At 35.3% G+C, this 17,824-nt stretch overlaps 1 protein-coding gene across 14 annotated transcripts in view; it reads left to right on the forward strand.

Annotated features, from left to right (window-relative positions):
- The window catches only part of LOC131548060 (CXADR-like membrane protein), a 95,789-nt gene that overhangs the window by 6,252 nt on the left and 71,713 nt on the right, over positions 1-17,824 (forward strand). For 10 of the 14 annotated variants that reach the window (XM_058788994.1, XM_058788998.1, XM_058789003.1 and 7 more), the window contains 2 exons: positions 511-633; positions 7,831-7,923. In XM_058788994.1, the coding sequence (XP_058644977.1) occupies positions 618-633; positions 7,831-7,923 (109 nt within the window). In that variant the 5' untranslated portion in view covers positions 511-617. The remainder of the gene's footprint in view (positions 1-510; positions 634-7,830; positions 7,924-17,824) is intronic. The other 4 variants (XM_058789009.1, XM_058789005.1, XM_058789006.1 and 1 more) reach the window with 1 other exon arrangement.

The raw sequence follows: 17,824 nt of genomic DNA on the forward strand, positions 1-17,824 counted from the left end.
AAACTAAGTTAAAATATTAATGAAACCTAGAATACTATCTTGATACTGATTCTCAAATATTGCCATTTGAGGTTGGATAAATGTAGGATTTTTATTTGCTGGTTGATTTTAAATAGGAAATGTGTAATTCAATTTTAGGGGGAAAAAAAAAACTAAGTGGAATTCAGGTTGATTTGTATAACCGATTACAATGTAATGGTGATGAATGGCGACCTGTAGATTGGCTGATATTGATGAATGCTAAAATATTTTAAATTTCATTTTACCGTATATAGTACATAATGTGGTGACAGATGGCACTGTTTCCTGAGGATGTGCCTCACTATAGGGAAATTCATTTTTCCATGGAAGACCAGTAATTGAAGCCATGGCAGGTAACAAAGGCAGGTGCCATTCTGATCAGGTGAAGGTAGCGGGACATTTAGAGAATTAAAGTCACCGTGATCTTGTCCTAGACATCTCACAAAGGCCTGGCAGGCTCTTTATGTCTTTTTTCTTTTCTTTTATTAGAACAGCCTCTGAAGGTCATCTCAAGCATTAGAGAAGCACTGCGCTGTTCCACGTGTCTTTGGGGGCTTTGGGACCGGAGGAATAAAACATCTCATCTGGATCCTTTGATGCGCTTTGCAGCTGGTACGTCTGACTCATGTCTCTTCTGCCGCAAATCGACAGATCTTGTTTGGGTTCATCCAAAAATACTAAATCATACTGCTGTAGTCCCTAACCTAATGCTATGCCCATCAGGTAGATGGTTAGATGTGAGCCGGATTTTAATTAGATTAATCTCTTAGATTACAACAGGCAAAGAAGAAAAGCACAGATTCATTCTACTGTCATTATACTATTATAGTTTATATTTTGAATTTGTTTTTATATTTTGTGTTTTAATTTTAATTTTTAGTTATTATTTTTGTAATTTTTCTTAATTTTATTTTTAATGTATCTATACAGTTTTCATTACTTCTTATTTTAATTTTAGTTATGTGTGTGTGTGTGTGTGTGTGTGTGTGTAATTTAGATTTTTTCAGATTTGCATCATTTCAGCGAATTTGAATTGTTTAATATTTTTTTGATTTTTATTCTAATTATTTTTAATGTTAGATATAGGGCCCTATGAAATCTGTTTTATTTTTCCCCAAATTCCATTTTATTTTTTTCCAATTTATGTTTTTTCCATTTCAATTTTTCTAGATTCCATTTTTTTCCATTTTAATTTTTCTGGACTCCTTTTTAATGGGTAAATTTATTTTTATTAATCAAAAAGCATGTCTAATTAATTAAAATCATTAAACTTATACAATTTCACAACAATTTATTAAAAGTTGAACAAAAACTACATGCTTAGGGCCCTATGAAATGTTTTGTTTTTCTCATCATATGTTTTATTGTTACCAAATTCTGTGTTTTCGCAGGTCTAATCATTTGAATGCATAAAAACAACTTAATTCAATCAAAGTTTTTCTTAAAATAGCCTTATAAAATGTTTTGTTTTGTTTTTTTTCTCAGGAATTCTGTGTTGGGTATTTACATTTTTCTGGTTATCAAATGAAAGCATAAAACATTGTTAATTTATCTTTATTTTTTGCAAACAAAAGGAATTTACTATTAACGTTAAAACATGGAAGAAATGTTGTGTTATTATTCCTTAAAAAATAAAGCTTTAATACATTTTGTAGTAATAGTAGTAGTAGTAGTATTATTTACATTGTACTGAAAAATAGTATTATATTTCTGGAACAATTTCTTCAAGTTAAACCAAACTTTTATTTTGATGGGTTGCTGTGAATACCTTTAAATCTCTGTGTTCTGTGATATGATGCTAGTTTTACTCAAATCAAAGGGTAAAATGCTCATGAAGTGACTCTCAGAGCGGTTCTGGAGATGTTCATGTATTTGTGTCTTCATTTAGTGAGACGACAGACGCTAAAATCACCGCTAGCGTCACATGCACTTCAGTATGTGTGTAGTAAACAAAACCGCGTATCTGTGCCATTCATTCATACAGATATATGCAGAACATGCAGGATTCATATTTAAATAGTCTTTTTGCGGCTTAATATTTACAGATACTAGTCACTATCGCAATATGATTTAAGTATAATGATCCACTTCTGATTAATTCATTAAAAATTTGACAAATTCCATGACCTTCTGCGTTATACAGTAAAATCTGTTTTTATGACTGGATTCCATCAGCGTTTTCTGCATCACGGAAAATATATACTAATTACTATATTTACTAATGAATTATTTGATTTTTAATTATATATGTGTGTGTGTGTATATATATATATATATATATATGTATGTGTGTGTGTGTGTGTGTGTGTGTGTACATACTGTATTGTATTAATTGCATTTATTAAAATGCAATTAATAAATCTGTTATTTCAGAGAATGTACATTTTGTTTTTAATAATTATTTTAATATTTGTTTATCATTTACTGGAAAAAAAGACCAACAACAAAATACTGATTAGGCAAATGATTTTTTTAATATAGTGAATGTTCCACTGTTAGTTCAGAACCCCCCAACCCACATGCACACAATTTACTCTCAACCTCTTTAGAGCTTCTGAAAAATTACGTCTCATCGATTTTGTAGGCGAAGAGCAGTGGATGAAAGTTCAGGCAGAGTAATGCACATACAGAAAGCTGCATGCCAACGAGAGAGCGCAGGAAAGATGCTGACGTGATTTTCTGTTCTATGTGATTGTCTCATCTTGTAAGTGACATTATGGAATGACTATTGACATCCACTTGAAACAGCCAGCGCAACAAGGACACAGGCATTAGCACAGAAATGCTCATTTGAGTGCAGCGTTTTGGAACAAAGTAGTCGTGAGGAAAGACGAGCGTTGAAGGAAGGTTGCAGCATGTCTGTAAAGGTTCTCGCATGGGAACAGGAGGTTTTAAATTATGCAGGGCCAGTCAAATAGAGTCAGGATGTCACTCTGCAGTATGTCTGTACGGGACAGGAAACACAGATAGACGGACCGCTCGGGGAAAAAAAAACAGAAGGGCCAATCCTGTCAGTGGCTTTGACACATTAGTGCCGTTTATAAAAGAAGTCGACTCTCAATACGGACACTGCTGAGGTCAGCGCTCCACCTCAGCTGCCCTGCAGGAGGGATTGTGCCGGGTCTGATGTCCACTATTAGTTGTGTGATTAATCTCTTTATATGGCCTAGTCCAATGCAACAGATCTGTTTAGTGTAAGCAGAACACATTTAGCGGTCTGTTTACTGAAGGTCAGTGCGCTCCGACTAATGGCAATCATTACAAGAGCCATAAAAATCAAAAGAGTAATTGGTTATATGAGGATTCAGGTTGAGGAGCTTCTCTTCAGTCAGCAATAAATGAAAAAAGGAGGTCGTATATTTTCAGTCTTGCCACAAATTGAATGAAAATTCAATATCCGCATGTCTTGGATGATAGAAACTGCAGTAGTGAGTGTGTTCATATTTAGCTTTTATCATTCTGAGGGTCCTTTGAGTGGTTTTCTTGTTCATGGTTCATGTGAATGATTAGATGGTCAGTATATTCAGAATAAGAGGAAAAACCGGAGCAGGATGCAGTGTTTGGTCTTTTATTCATTGGACACTTAGGACGGAGTTAAAAATAAAATCAAAATTGACCAGATGTACTTAATAGTATATATTTGTTTTTATTGTACAAGATTTATCAGTCAACATTACTCCAAAGAAACAAATGTTCAATTGCTCAGCCTCTAAAAAGACTTTTTGGCTGATGTCCTCAAGCCTATTGTTCTGTTACTAAAAGTAAACAAATAGCCAGAGTGTTTCGATTCAAGTCTAATCAATTCAGATTTGTGGTATTTAACACCGAATTGTCCTTATCTAGTCAATTCCAGCTACATAAAGTCACCAAAATCATTGAATATCTTGTTTGTTTCTGCTTCTGTCACATTATGAAAGTAAAATGGTTTGCAAATGCCATTTCATGTTGACTTTAAAGCCTGTTCGGACCAAGAATGAAACAAACCATGGACGAACCACTTGCATTAATAGAGTGATACAGTTTTTTGTTTTCATATATTTTAAAATGCAATTTATTTCTGTGTTGGCAAATCGTGATTAATCGCATCCAAAAGTTTTTGTTTACATAATATATGTATGTGTGCTGTTTTTAATAAATATACACAGAACACACACATATATTATGTATCTAGTACTTCACTATATATTTTCATGAAGTATTTTTTAGTAACAGTGTAAATATATAAAAGTAATTTAATGCATACTTGCTGAATTTAAGAAAATAAAAAAAAACATTTATAATTATATTGGCTGTTGAATAAACATTTAATACACAATCTTATATTTTGTTTTACTGTGTCTCTTCTTTGTGCCCAAGTAAGGTTTCCTCTGTAATGATTTACAGGAGCTTGAGGTATTTGTCCTGGAGTGATCTCCACACTGCTGGTCTAGTGTGGTTGTTTTTATGGGACGCTCTGAAATGGCTTTTTGATGGACAGCGCTGGTTTGCCTCCAGGTCTGCTGAATTGAATATATCCCTGTGTACTCAGCATTCCGGTGTCTCTGTATCACCATGACAACTGCTATTGTCTGCTGTCACTCCCGGTCGCTTTTAACATCTCCTAATTCGGTATTAAATATTTTATCACCTGCGACCTATTTTAATCTTTACTTCCATGCCATTTTTAAAAATAAATTTCTCCAATCACAGGAGATAAAGGCACTGCAGTGTAAAACATTTGAAAGCCTCTCGTTAATAGTTAAAGTGTCGGTGCGCCCATCCCATCTGAGCCTGTGGCCACTGACTGATCAATAACCGATCTTGTGTCTCACCGACTCCAGATTGCTTTGCAGTCCAACCGCTTTAATTGAGCAGCTAACTTTCTGTGCTCTCCTCACTGGTTGATCTGGCAGATGGTTTTTAAGAGTTCCTGCATGGGTTAAATGGCTGAACTGCAGTGCGTCCTGTGTGCCAGCTGCAGTGGCTGCTGCATCTGTGCTTGCTTGTTCTGGATTGGTCTATAGAGGATTTCTCACACACTCTGAATTCCCATCCATTCAATACACACATGGAATTCATGTCTGATTCATCTCAGGACTAAATGTTTTGAACTTATTTTTCTCTTTCTGCCTTCAAGTCTTATGGTACAAAAGCTATCACTAGGGTGGTATCCTTGTAAAACATACTATTATGTACAATTTCAGTGCTAAAATGTACTTTTGAGGTACAATCTTCAGGGTTAAATGAGGTACAAAAGCGATCCTTTTAAAACGATGCTGCCTCACAGACAGCTTGTACCTGTGTAGGTTGAGCGCACATGAAAGTTACTGCCCAGAGTTGTCTAACCACATTTTAAGTTGTCTTGGATCCAGAAATATTTTATTTCTCATAATTTTTTTTTTTCCATGGGGATTTAAAAACATCTTCACTATTGAATTCCAATAATATTGCAATTTTATGTAATCAAATTAAAAATGGTTATTCTCAACAAATCTATAGATGTACACTATTGCTGCGTCCCAATTCGCATACTATCCGTCCTAAATAGTATTCGAAAATAGAAGTAGTATGTCCCAAATCATAGTATGTTTAAAAAAGTATGCCAAAGATTCCCGGATGGTCTACTACTTCCGGCTAGAATTCGAAGTACAGATCGATCCACACTTTAACGGCTAATATTGCCCACAACACATTGCGCGGTGGACGAGGAATCGATCAGAACTACAAACACGCATAAAACGTGTTAAAAAAACACAAACATGGCGGATATGCAAGACCAACGGACAGGTAGAGAAAGTGATTTGAGTGATAAATAACCAATGTCTAACCTGATTAAAAAATATTAATTTAATGTTATCCACGTTATATTTCATCTGCAGCAACACTGTGAACTTTTATAATGATACGTTTGGTCATTAACTTTTAAATGCATCATTATGCAAACACATGAGCAGAGTTCTCGGCGTGAAAGACCCGCAATGTGCTTCTTTATTTCTCTCCAGTAGGGTAGGAAATCAAATTAAAGGAAATGTGGATGATGTTAACTGTGATAAGATGATTAACAGGGCAGTTTAAACAGTGACAGGATGCACGTAACTAAGCAACAGAGCGTCCTTTAAAGAAGCAGCTATGACGATAGTATGTCCCAAATCATAGTATGTTTAAAAAGTATGCCAAAGATTCCCGGATGGTCTACTACTTCCGGCTAGAATTCGAAGTACAGATCGATCCACACTTTAACGGCTAATATTGCCCACAACACATTGCGCGGTGGACGAGGAATCGATCAGAACTACAAACACGCATAAAACGTGTTAAAAAAACACAAACATGGCGGATATGCAAGACCAACGGACAGGTAGAGAAAGTGATTTGAGTGATAAATAACCAATGTCTAACCTGATTAAAAAATATTAATTTAATGTTATCCACGTTATATTTCATCTGCAGCAACACTGTGAACTTTTATAATGATACGTTTGGTCATTAACTTTTAAATGCATCATTATGCAAACACATGAGCAGAGTTCTCGGCGTGAAAGACCCGCAATGTGCTTCTTTATTTCTCTCCAGTAGGGTAGGAAATCAAATTAAAGGAAATGTGGATGATGTTAACTGTGATACGATGATTAACAGGGCAGTTTAAACAGTGACAGGATGCACGTAACTAAGCAACAGAGCGTCCTTTAAAGAAGCAGCTATGACGAAGTAGTATGTCCCAAAGCCTGCCTACTATTCTGCTACATACTCAAAAGTATGTACTTTTTCTTCACAAAAAGAGTACATACTTTTAGGGCATAGTATAAGTAGGCGAATTGGGACGCAGCAAAAATCATTCGAAAGTTTAAAGTTGTAAAGTAAGTTTTTTTGTTTGTTTGTTTTTGAAAGATGCTTTTTTGTTTGTTGTTTGTCTTCTATGCTTACCAAGTGTGTATTTAATAAGTGTAATATTGCCTAAGGATGGTGACATCATGTTCAATGTCGGCAATGACTGTTGTTATATAAGAGTGTAATGGTAACTGAGGGTTGTATTTTTTTTGCTTTTTTTGACTGTTTAATATTTTCCAGTTCATGTCACATATCAAGAAGGTGCAACACATATGAAAAATTGGACGGATTGCTTCCATAAAACATAATTTAAACTCCTAATGCACATCCTTTCCTTTTCATTTTTTAGTACTAAAGGTTTATCTTGGTATTTAAAAAAAAAGTGAGGAAAAAAATTATGGCATTGTCCAAGTGTCAGTTTTTTGACCAAAATCTATTGAACATACATAATTTTATTAGTTAACACTTCTGAACTTGTGAGTAGGAACTTCCCAGCAGGACTTGAAGGTAATATGTCTCTGGCTCTACCCCCTTTGTCTTCATCTCACTGTGATTGGTTTGTGTGCTTGTGCTGGTGTTTTTGTAGCATCGCCTCATACCAGCTGTGTGTGTGTGTGTGTGTGTGTGTGTGTGTGTGTGTGTATCGCACCGAATCGCTGCATTTTTGCTGACCATCTGCTTTATGGTGTGTCCTTCAGGGACAGCTCCTCTAAGTCAGAGTCAATTCAACACGCCATACACGAGTCAATATCTACCCTCACACTCTCAAAACACCTACAATGCTGTTTAAAAATGCAACGCTCTCTGAGGTACACAAACATCCGGGATATCAGACAACGTAACTGCACCTATTGATCAGGATTCTTATTGAAAGTTACAGCACAACTGTTGTCGACTGATTCTAATGTTTTTATTCTCTTTTGTGTACAGTAGGTGTTATGATAATCACGACTGTCATAGTGCAGGTAAATTGCCTCTGCATTGTTTTCATGTGTATTTCAGTGCAGCTGTGCAGGAAACCGAGCTTCAAGGTGACTTCTGTAGCTGCGCTGGAGCCAGAGCCACAGAATGTGTCTGAGACGGATCAGTTACAGGGTGACAAATTCAGCACTGAATCACAACTAGTCTGGACCTCTCACTGTCACTTCCTCTCTCTCTTTCCCATTACTTAGACCACAAATCATTGCTCATGTCGTGTTTCTCATGTCAACCTCTATATGGTGTGATACTTATGTGATATAAAATAATTGATGCACACAGAATCGGTTGACAACAAAAGGGTTTTATAGCAATGAATAATGTAAAAATTTTGAGTAAAAAACTAAATTCTAAAAATAAAATTTACTATTAATAATAATTATTTTAATAGATATTATAAACATATATATAATAAATTAATAATTGTATTGCTTAAGGATGCATTAAATTGATCAAAAGGCATTAAATGCATTTACAATGTTACATGATATTTCTGTTTTAAATAAATGCTGTTCTTTTGAACTTTCCATTACCTAAAATAATCCTGAAAAAATGTAGAATCGTTCTCTATCGTTTGTAGCATCAGAACGAGTCAGACAAAACTAAGATTCGATCAGGACATCGAAACATGAGGAGCCGAAATTCCAGGAGAACATGACAACGTCGTAAAGATGCCTATCTCCGACCTCTGGAGCAAGCCTAACCAACAAGCCTCTTCCAGAACAGTTTGCAACATTAAGACAAAAGAACACTTATCGATAAGTGTTCAACGAGGAAGGAGATCGTCAAATTTGGGGTAAATAATCAAGATTAATGGTCAAAGAGATGGCCATCACATGTGTTCCACAAGAGAAATCACAAGCTTCTTTAGATTGACTCTTCCCCCACACATAGAAGACAAAGAACCAGACGGAAATCCTTCTGTCCAAAGAACATGTCTTTTGGTCTCCACAGATCTACACAGAGACTTTCTTTTCATATGCATATAAAATCATCCTAAAAGGAACTTTTCTAGGCATAACACTATATTATGTATGTAACCACACATTAGACTATCATGTTTTAAGCACATATTATGTATGTCTTTCTAATAACTATTGAAATTTAAGGTTAGTCGTGTTTGGTATGTATGAGCTTGACATTTCTAGCTTGAAACGTTTCTTCCAACTGATTCTTTGTCAAATGTATCATATTCTGGTTATAGAAATCACATCCAAAATTATACTTTGCAAGAGTGTGTAAAATTCAGACCATGTGACTGATAACATGCTGATTTATGATGGAAGGAACAACCCTAGCTAAGATAATAGCCTATCTAATTGGTCAAGACACCAGATGGGATGTGTCCAAAAAGCCGAGTTTAAAACCTCAGGACACCATCAAATCGCCCCTTCTTCTCTCTCATCCTTCTTCTTCTCGCCACCGCGTTTTGACGCTGTTTTAGCGCTCTTTGAGCGTGCTCTGGCCTACAGGCCAGTTGCTACTTAACACCACGATGAGAGGAAAAACCACCTAGTCTCGTTACTCATTTTATTCTTTTACTTTAGTTTCTTTTCTTTCCGTTGAGTCTCGTGTTCAAAAGTTAAGTTTGCCGCAAAGTCCAGCTCCGACTGCACCCGCTTCAAACTTCAACCAGCAACTGACTCAAGACCATCCTCAGCCAACGCCCAACCATTGGCTTCCCAAGACATCACTTCAAAGACTACTGAACTTCCAGCCAATCACCAACTTGGGAAACCCCTTTCCTGCAACGACGACGAAGACAGAAGGGAATCCCTGTAACACAAGGCAACGCAAGTAAAACAACTCCAGATTCTAACTGAACTGGTGCATTTAATATAAATTTTAGCCTCATTGAGAAACTCAATGCGAGGGTTAATTAAGTGATTGATGGTTTGTTCAGGTCTATGCAATAGCACATATTGCTATAAACTTGGGATTTCACATTCTCATTCTCTAAACTCATCCTTTCTCTCTTTATGCAACGTGTGAATGTGTGAATGCGTGTGTTCATGTTAGATTAGTTTGTCTTAGGTTTATATAAATAAAGTCTTATTTATATTCAAAAGAGAAGTATCTTGTGTTTTGTGCTTACAAGTTAATGTCTTAATCTGCCAATCTTGTTACTGTGCTTATTAATAGTGTTTTCACTATATTTTGGATTTTAATATCCAGTGCAGAGTTGATGTTATACGGCTCGTTCAGTGAATCGCTGCCGACTCAGTGATCAGCCGCAGAACAGTGATTCTGTTCAAATTACCTATAAAATCATAAATGATTCCCTTTGAGCTAAATTAAAATTACATTTATGTATCAAACCCTACACGTTCTATCTATCAAAATATAAAAAAATAATAGAATGATTTCTGAAGGATCATGTGACACTGAAGACTGGAGTAATGACTTCTGAAAATTCAGCTTGCCATCACAGGAATAAATTACATTTTAAAACATTAAAATTGGAAACAGTTGTAAAAAGATTTAATAATATTCTGTTTTTACTGTTTTCGTCCTTCAGAGCATTACAGAATCTTATACCAACCCCAAACTCTAAAATGTCTATCTATCTATCTATCTATCTATCTATCTATCTATCTATCTATCTATCTATCGTTCTATCTATTGTTCTATCGTTCTATCTATCGTTTTATCATTTTATCTATCTATCGTTCTATCTATCTATTATTCTATCTATCATTTTATTGTTTTATCATTCTATTTGTCTGTTCATCCATCCATTCACTGGCATATGGATTGAAGTGTAAATACATTGTCTGACAAATCAAAGTCAAAACTAGTTTGAACTTGTGCACTTTATTTCATTGCTCTATTCAAGTGTAGACATGGTGTTCATGGACATTTCTGCACATGTTAGATTAGTAGGTAAAACATGGGTGGCATCCATTAGTATCTTGGTTCTTGGAAAAATCAATCGTGTTCTGCCAGAGCAGAAGGAGTAAAATCAGACTGGTGTAGCATGTCTTTGGTCTGTCTGTCAATGCTTTTAGAGTCAGTATGCAGCTACTGCTGAGTGTCCTGGTCAGAGCAGAGCTCTAATCAGGGATCTCATCTGTGTAGAAGGGCCGCTGGTGTCAGTGGAGTGGATGTGAGAGCTGATATTACAGTACTGAAACAAACTGAATCTCTATTTAAAGTGAATTGTGGCCGGCAGGCGTGTGCCTCATGGAGGGGGTGAAAAGTTCATGCTGAAACTTAAACTGTGGATTCTTCCCCTAACTGACTTTAATGGTGAACTAGAGACAAGAACTTCGGAGTTCAGAAGTTCAGTGTTATTTATTTATTTCTCCTGAATGTTCAGTTTTTTTTTTTTAAATAGTCTTAAAATCTGTTATTTTATTTATTTATTAGATGCTTCATAACCAAATTGGATGTGCAAAGTTTTACATATTTAAATAGTCTGTTGGATATTCGCACTGTGCAGTTTTTGTTGATTTCAAAGCAGTGGTTTTCTTTTTTTTTCATATCAGTTTTCACATCACAGTTGGAAAGTAGTAAAAAAATGTTTTTTATTTAGGTAAACAGCAGGGTATTGGAAATGAACAGCACATTTAACTGCACAAAGCCTGGCAGTGTGGCTCTCTGTTGTATTGAGTCATTTGATAACTGTAACATGTCTCAGACTCTGCTGCAATCCAGGGGTCCCATGCGTGGCTTCACAGGAGATTCAGAGCTATTTTTGCAGGAAATTTGGGTCAGCGGTTTATTGTCCTCTTTAACCAGTGTCTTACATCCACTGAAACATAGAATAGAAGTTCTTTGAACAGCACAAGAGGTCAGGAAATAATCGGATTTCTTTGTACAGAACCCCAACAGACGTTTTCTCCCTTGATAGGAAATATTCACTTCTTTTATTTTTGTGTACTTTTGGTTTTACAAGAAAATACTGTTTCAGCCTTTCTACTAGAAAATGTCATGTTTAATTCAGTGCGGAACTTGCTTTTTCTTTGTAATTATTTGTGAAATTTACTAGCAGTTCCTAAGTGAAAATTGTTTCTACACCAATTTATGGTTATACTTTGTTATATGGACCAATTCTCACTATGAACTACAGTAGTTGCTTATATTAGCATGCCTATTATTAACATATCGGCTGTTTATTAGTACTTATAAAGCACATATTCTGTATCCCTAATCCTACCCAATACCTAAACTTAACAACTACCTTTTAATAAGCAGCAAATTAGGAATTTGAGGCAAATGTTGTGTATTACAGTATCTGTATATGGTCTCTGAGGAGGGGAAAAAGTCCTCTATGCTGGACAAAAATTAAACTGCTGGGTCTAAAATTGATTGCTGTTCAAAAATTTCGAAGTGAGCATTTTTCATTTCACATTAGCCAAAGTTAAACATTCCAGCTTTGTCTAATGTGTTCAGGACACATATTTCTGATTCGCATTTACTGTAGCCAACTGTTTGCTTGGACTTAATTAATTAATCGGTTTGTTTGGAAAGACATGAGAGCAGCAGCCGACCAATGGACTAATGTGAAACTAATTCTCCTTAAATATTATTCTCATATCCTTCCCAAGTAACTCATCACTCGTTCAGCTAGGGCAAACAATGTGAGCAGAATATTCCCGCACTGCTTTGAGAGATGTGTAATCCATGGCCATTAAAACCAGACCACTGCAGCAACATCATCTGCAAGTCTAATGACGTTGGCAGTTCATCCCGTTGCAGTATTTAATGAATTTAAATAACCCAATTTAAACAATGACATGCGTGCACGGGGAGATTGATGTGCCTGTCAGTTAAGGAAGGTTTGTCTGATGATGTGGGATCCCATCTCACTGTAGTTCCCATAATGCACTGCTGGTTAAGTGAGGTTTGGCCGTTACTCATCTCACATAAAAACGCCACAAATGCTGAAGCTTGCAAATACAGTGCACACCTACTGATGAAGAAAATTGCTAAGATAATCGCTCGGGGTTAATTAGAGCAAAACCTAGTCTACCATTTGGAAATAATCCTGTCAGATCTCTTGATTGTTTGCATGGCTTGCGAAGAAGTTTGCTCATTTTATTCATTCCAAGTAGAATTTTCTAAGACATTTTCTCAGTGCGGGTTATTCGTGTTGACTTTAAGGAGCTCTTTCGATAGTACTCTATAATAGGCTTTAATTCATTAACATTACTTAATGCATTAGATATCATGAACTAACAATGAATATCTTTACAGCATTTATAAATCCTAGGTTCATGTTTAGTTTATAAATATGCTTATTGCTTAAAATTCCTAATACATTCATTTTAATGTACACAACATTAACCAAAATTAATAAATACCTTATTGTACATTGTTGTTGCTATGTCTATCTGATCTGGTCATTACAAATGACATTTATTGGTAAAACATAATGCAGTCAGGATGATTCATTCATATTTTCAACTTGTATAAAACCAGTTAGTTTATATTTTACCACATGTAAAATATATAACGTATTCATATATAAATAAACATAAGTTTATACGTTAATACTTTTACTGATACCTTGGTGTACAGTGTTACTGCTATTTCAAAATGTCATTCATTGGTGTAAGCTAATGCAGTCAGGTCGATTCATTCAAATTGCAAACTATTTTGTCTTGAAACAGATTATGTTTACCACAAGTTACCTAAAATATTTTTTCATACTAATAAATATAAATGACTATTATTTTCATGTTGTGTTAGTTCTATTAAATTGCTTTTTCCTGTCTTTCAGATTATAAATATTCATACAATGACATTCTCTAAACTGCAATTTATGCCATATTCCTTGATGGTTAGTGATATCGGTGTTTTTCAATACTCTCTATTGTCAAGCATTATTTATATCTTGTGTTTGGATCATTTTCATGCTTAGTTTCCTGTCTATTGTGTTTAGGCTTCCCTTTTTTCTAAATAAAATGATTGACTTTCCTAATACTCACTCTCATGTTGAGCGTCTGGTTTCACTCAGTTTGATGAGCTCAGGTTTGGCACAAACACTTGGCCGCTTTAATTAAAGCTTGGTGTACGTGTACAATGATGTGCTGATAAGTTTGGAATGCATTCTGTTCGCTCTCAGATATTGTTTCTTGTCTTGCATATAGAAAACTGACTGCCATTTATCTGTTTCTGTTTTTTATTAGGGCTCTCTAGAAAGTAGAGAGCAAAGAAGCTCACTAGGTTTTTGGAAGAAGACACTCATTCTTCTTGTTCTTTGTCCGAGGCCTTGAAAATGGCCTTTGAGAAAATAGACCTCATCTTTGAAGGGAATTGAATTGCAGGGCCTTGAATTTTTTGGCTTTCCTTTCATTTAGTTGGCGTTCCAGGGGATATTAAGGTTGCATTGTGCCCAAGCAGACTTTTAAGAATCATTCCGTTTCAGAAGTGGTCCATAAAAGCTTTGATTCACTCTGAACATCCAGGCAGCCACTTCATAGCTGTGTCCTGATTGTGCTTTCAGACTGAATCAAGGGAAAATGCAAAGATGAACCAGTACCATCAGAGCTCGAGACTGTGGTGCGGGTGACCTCCCGTTTTTCATCACAACAGATTCTAGCAACACCACATGCCAGAAAGATTGAGTACATGGGAAAATCTGTGGAAAAAGAATCATATTCCCACTTTCAAGTTAGGATATCTTTCAAAATCCTCCAATGTCGTACCGGAGAAGGATGTTGATTAATCCCTACTATGCTCTCAGGGAAGGTTATTAATTGAGTGGTTTGATGAATGAACACTTGCCTCTGAATTATGGGTATTCTGCAGCAGTAGAGAGCTTGCAGATTTACGGCGCTCTCCCTGGTGATGAGGGGTTTAACTTCTCAGTCTGAAACGCTAAAACCAGAGGAGGTTTTGGTAGAGAGTTGTTGTCTGTCCTCCCTTTAATGTGTCTTTCAGAAGACTGCTGGCTAACAATTCAGAAAGAAAGCTCATTTCCATCTAAATCTGAGGCTGAAGTCTCATTGGCCGTTTCAACGCACCATCACCTATTTTGCCCCTGACATTTTTCCAGTCTTGGAAATGAATGAATGAATGGATTAATGGATTGTTTTAAAGTTTTAAGGCCTTCATGAATAATGCAATGACCTCGGTGTGTTCTAAAGAAGCTTCGGAATTTCTTGTAGGGACACGTGGACATTTTGTTTTTAGACATTTCCTTTCTGTCTGACCTAAATTTAGTTGCTAAACTTGAGTGCCTTGTAACTGAGGCCGTGATGAATTAATAATCACGGCAAAGAACTTTGTCCTCAATCTTTAGAACTCAAAATAGTCGATTGATAGTGGAGTGAAACATATTGTACTTTTTGTGGTTGGCTCCACCACAAGTAACCAAACCAGCCTGGAAACTCTTGCGCTTGTTTTTCAAGCTGTCAGAGGCTTTAAGATGCGGCATCTGCCTGGTCCAAAATATGAAAATTCTGTAAAATCGGCATCTGCAGCAAACTGTAATCAGGTCATGGCAATAAGTCCTGTCCTCCTTCGCTGCTCCTTTTCAGGAGACCTTCATGAATAATCAGAAGGAAAAAAAAAACAGGCCACTGTTGCTCTTTGAAGTTTTCCATGCAACTAAAAATAATCCCATAATGCATTATAATGAAAAACTATTTGTTGGTTCCATCACTGCAGATGTAGTCAGAAAGCTTCAGCAGTACACAAACCAAAATCCAGCCGCCTTGGAGAGAAACTGAGGATATTGTACTTGAAAGTGTAAGAGGTTATTTGCATTTTGACTGACATGCAAGGTCAGGGTTAGACATCAGATGATCACATATGAGTTATGTATATATGAACACACATCCCACTGTTTTTTGCTAACTTGTACATTTTTGCTGTTTCAGTCCTATAACAGCTGTTGAATAGCAAGTGTTCCATTGTGAAATCTTAGTCAATGTAGTGACTGGCATGTCTGGCTTTTAGACACTGAATAACCAGTGTTGGAAGTAACTAGTTACATGTAACAAAATTATATAATTTAATTATAAAATAAGGTTACCCTTTATGGTAACACTTTATTTTATGGTGTCTTAATACATAGTAATTACCTAATTAAGTACTTAGTAGCCGTTGTATTTGTAAATGAAACAAAATGTACTTACCATGTAACCAAATTATAGAACAGCTTGTACTTACAGTTTGTAATTATGTTGATGTAATAGGCAGCTACTGTTACACATATGTAACAGGCTGATTCTGTTACACAGCTACTTGTACACTTAAGTAGCTTATGCCTGTGTAATATTCTGTAATTTTAATGTAATTAGAAAGGTATTACATGCATTTTAGCTGTGTACTGGTGGGTTAAATCAAACCAAGGTGCAGCTGGATAAGGTGTACAGTATAGATACACATGAAGTACACTTAAGTACAATCTTGATACACTTTATTTTAAGTAGCTTATGTCTGTGTACTTACATTTATAATTACGTTGTATAAAGTCTGCAAAACATATGTGACCCTGCACCACAAAACCAGTCTTAAGTCGCTGGGCTATATTTGTTGCAATAGCCAAAAATACATTTTATGGGTCCTAAATCATTAGGATATTTAGTAAAGATCATGTTCCATGAAGATATTTTGTAAATTTCTTACCGTAAGTATATCAAAACTTCATTTTTGATTATTAATATACATTGCTAAGAACTTCATTTGGACAACTTTAAAGGTGATTTTCACAATATTTCGATTTTTTTGCACCCTCAGATTCCAGATTTTCAAATAGTTGTATCTCGGCCAAATATTGTCTGATCCTAACTAACCATATATCAATGGAACGCTTATTTATTCAACTTTCAGATGTATACATCTCAATTTCGAAAAATTGACACTTAAAGACTGGTTTTGTGGTCCAGGTAACAATCTTTTGGTTACATAAGTAGCTGTGTAACAGACTCGGCCTGTTACATATGTGTAACAGTAGCTGTCTATTACATGTACATAATTACAAACTGTAATTACAGGCTGTTCCATAACTTAGTTACATGGTAAGTACATTTTGTTTCATGTAAGTACAATGGATAGTACTAAGTACTTAATTAGGTAATTACTCTGTATTATTTACACCTTAAAATAAAGTGTTACCCACTTTATTTTTAGGTGTCATTGTTACAGTGCAATAATATATTTAAGTACTGAGTAATATTAATTAACTACATGTACTTACTATTTGGTTAGGTTTAGGATTAGTGTTTGGTTTAGGGTTACTTGCATGTAATTATGCACAATTATTTGTTATTATAATAGTAACGTGTAACAAGGACACCTTAAAAACAGTGTTACCCAAAATAAACGTAATTGTAATCCGTTACAGTTACTGAGAAAAATGTGTAATTAAATTAGTTACTTATGAAAATGTTAACGATTACAAAGGGGGTTATATCTGATTTTTTTTTCTCATTTTTTTTGCACGCATTCACATACAGATTTCTTTCATAAATTGCAGAGACTGTTCTAATATATGAGAGACCAAAGTTTCAGGAGTTTAGGACACAGAATAGGACACGTTCTTATTCGATAACTATTTTATTTTATATCCTTTTATTTTTTAAGATTAACTGTTTTTTCCAAGTCATTGTTAGATGCCAGCGTTTCCTGTCATAGCAATGCAAAGATTTGATTTCAAAAACAGTATCATAGCTACTAAACTATTTCTCGTTATGGTTTTGAATCTGTATTTAACCTCAGAATGATCTCAAAGTAAATCTGATTTTGCGGTGAGCGTGCTTTAAAATTAAATTATTATCATCTTAATTCAAGGGATAAAGGATTTTGAAAGTCTGACAGTAATCAGTGTTGAGCACTACTGTAAGGTTAACCCTGCCTGGTTGACATGTTTGAAAAATTATTAACAGTTGAAAACAGTAGAAATTTAGAAAAGTACGGTAATCAAAAAGTAATCAGTTACATTAATAAAGTAATTGAAATTGTTACACTACTTATTACATTTTAGATAGGGTAACTTGTAATCTGTAACCTGTTACATTTCCAAAGTAACCATTCATCAAACTTTCATGTTCCAAGTTTTTCTTTC

The sequence above is a fragment of the Onychostoma macrolepis genome, chromosome 10, assembly GCF_012432095.1.
Source record: "Onychostoma macrolepis isolate SWU-2019 chromosome 10, ASM1243209v1, whole genome shotgun sequence".
Lineage (NCBI taxonomy): Eukaryota > Metazoa > Chordata > Actinopteri > Cypriniformes > Cyprinidae > Onychostoma > Onychostoma macrolepis.